Here is a 2,820-nt window from a genome sequence, read left to right on the forward strand (position 1 = left end):
ATTTTACCCATTCCTATGACTAGTGATAATGTGTGTATAATCCATAGCCCGTGGTGTGGTGGTTCATTTATATGAACTTGATGGATGCTCCTTTTGAGGTTGAGTTATGAGAAACTCTTAATGATCTCTTATGGAGATCACCTACATGTGTGTGAGGGTGGGCCGCCTTCTATGAAAGACTTTGGGATGTCTTTCTAGAGCACTCATGAGATCCAAGGTGCGCGCATGGCCATTAAAAGCGCTATTGTTTTTATCGTGGAACAGCAAAATTTTGTTTAAAGGTTTCTTAACGTGTTATGAGGGTCTCAATTACAGTTGTAGAAGTTCAAGAGCAATTCATTTCTAAAACTATAACATGTTGCCTCACAACACTATGTATCAATTCAATCAAAAGATATTGATGCTTAAGTTTTTTAAAATCTGTAACTTTATGCCCAGAAAAGATTTATTTTCAAACTGTTTTACTAAAGAGCCATTTGTGGGGGATCGTTGGAGATTTAAGGGAAATAGGAAAATGGCCTTTTAGTCATTTGCCACTACTCTTGCTACTTTATGTATCCCACATGGGAAACTTGTGAGGAAGTTGAAAGGTTTAAATTGGGTTGGGCTTTATGTGTTATTAAATTGTGTTAAGTGGGTTTTACAAAATAAACCACACGCGCGCGCTCGTTCGTTCGCGCGACGCCCGCCCGTCCCGACTGGACTGGGCCCGAATTTTATTTTTAGCCTTTTAATATTTTAAACCTTTTGACTATTTCTAAAGAAGTTACAAGTCTATCTCCACTATCCCTATTCTTACTCAACACTACGTTTTTCTCTCCACAACGTTGCCCACTACAACGTTCAGTTTTTCAACTTCAATAAAAAGAGTGCACTAGGACGGCGCTTGTTGTGTTAACCTTGGTTGACGATCGGACTTCCAGATTGCACCAGAGTCTGCCGTAATCGTTTTCAACGTAGTGGTTCTGTCCACGACACAGCGTTTGCATTCCGATAAGTTATTCTGTTCCTCTTTTGTACTTACATTGTTATCTACACTTCACATGTGCGTCATTTTATCAATAACAAATCACAAACATATGTTGGGATGTGAAAAAAAAATCTTTCAAAATAGGAAATAGTAACTCCGCTTTCAATGATTCAAACAACTCCACTGCATGAAAACCCTCACCGAAATGAGCCACAATCATTACTCCATTCTCTTCTAACATTTTAGCAAACTCGACATGTCGATCAATCAACGGATCCCCATAAGCACCCAACACAAGTACCCGCAGACCCGCTTCCCGAATAAACTTTGAACTCGAACCGGAAGCAGTCATTGGATTACAATACTCATGGTCCCTATCATACCCGACTGGCAAAGATAATTTCCACATAAAATCATTCCCATCCAACGGCAAAGAACTGTCATTAACCAGTCTCAGCTCCGACCCAGTTCTCTCCAACCCTCCAAAAAATGGATGGTGAAGTACTAATCCTTGAATCTTCAACGGCTCCAACTCCCGACCCGATCTACAAACCCGGAGCCCCGTATGATGCGCAATGTTTCCACCAGCACTAGTGCCCATTAGAAAACATCTGGACACATCAGCAAATTGAGTCAACCAATCCTCTTGAGAAGAGTTAATAAATTCCAGCGCCTCAAAAGCGTGGTCGTATGGAGCCGGAAGGCGGTGTTCGGGGGCACGACGATACTCAACGGAGACTATAACAGCATCAATCCGTTGAGACATGATCATGCAAAAGTCATGGTGAATGGTTGAATCTGCAGCGAAGAAAATAAAGCCGCCGCCGTGATAATAGACTATGAGAGGAAGGCGGTTGGATGAAGAATGAAGTAAGTGGCGAGGAAGATATATTCGGAGCCATGTTTTTTTCGTAGAGTTAATCTGGATGTCTTTAGTTAGGACAGGAAAAAGAGAGGAAGATGAATTCGGAGATACAGTAGGACAATCAAGAAGACGCGTGTAGCTTCCATCTGGGTTTGAAACTATCAATTTTCTTAAATCAGGAATGGTTTGGTTTTCTGCCATTGAAATTGGAAATTAAGAAAGTAGTTCTATTTTATGAGAATTTACGTGATGAAGCCACACTTTATAGAGTTGCTGATCACATTTTCTAAGATTTCAAGTTCAACTTGTGATATCAATATATTTTTTATAAGGTTTTTCAATTTTTTTATTGTTAATAAAAACAATTCTAATTAAGCTATAATAATAGAAAAATAAAAAGTCAATTAAGAAAAAAGATATAGTTTTGAAGTAGTAATATTATTTATAGTTTATTATTGGCCTTAGTAGTAGACATTAAACATAATCTTTTGGATGGATTGAGAGGAATATTTTTTATTTTAGTTGACTCCACAACCATAGGAATCATGTGCCACTGATCAATTCCTTCAATCTATTATCCATTTGAATTATTAGTTTCTCATTCGTAAGTATATTTAAAGAGTAACTTATAAAACTTGCCCAAGTGATAGATTCATTTACAATTTTAGAACAATTACACTACATTTTACCAAACTAGAATTCTCAAAATATCCTTATTATAAATTAACTTCTTTTTTTGTGCGGAACATGAATTGTGCGGACCAAATTTGGTACGATTTTTCTATGTTTTTTTGTGCGGTTTGTGTTGCGTTTCTTGTGCGATTTTGATGCCATTTCTTACTGCGATCCAATGACAAAAGCAAGGAAGAAGGTAATTGATAATCTCCTTGTATATTTATGGTTTAGTTTATAGGGTTTTGTTGCGATTTTACTGATTGAGGGTTTTGTTGCGATTTAAGGTTTATTGGTTTAGGGTTAAGGCTTA

At 37.6% G+C, this 2,820-nt stretch overlaps 1 protein-coding gene across 1 annotated transcript; it reads right to left on the minus strand.

Annotated features, from left to right (window-relative positions):
- Nucleotides 1-793: 793 nt before the first annotated feature.
- LOC136225260 (carboxylesterase 1-like) lies at nt 794-2,042 on the minus strand. The gene has a single exon (XM_066013423.1). The coding sequence runs from the start codon at nt 2,034-2,036 to the stop codon at nt 1,059-1,061; it is 978 nt and encodes a 325-aa protein (XP_065869495.1). The 5' UTR covers nt 2,037-2,042; the 3' UTR covers nt 794-1,058.
- Between the last annotated feature and the right edge of the window lie 778 nt (nt 2,043-2,820).

This window comes from Euphorbia lathyris, chromosome 1, assembly GCF_963576675.1.
Source record: "Euphorbia lathyris chromosome 1, ddEupLath1.1, whole genome shotgun sequence".
Taxonomy (NCBI): Eukaryota; Viridiplantae; Streptophyta; class Magnoliopsida; order Malpighiales; family Euphorbiaceae; genus Euphorbia; species Euphorbia lathyris.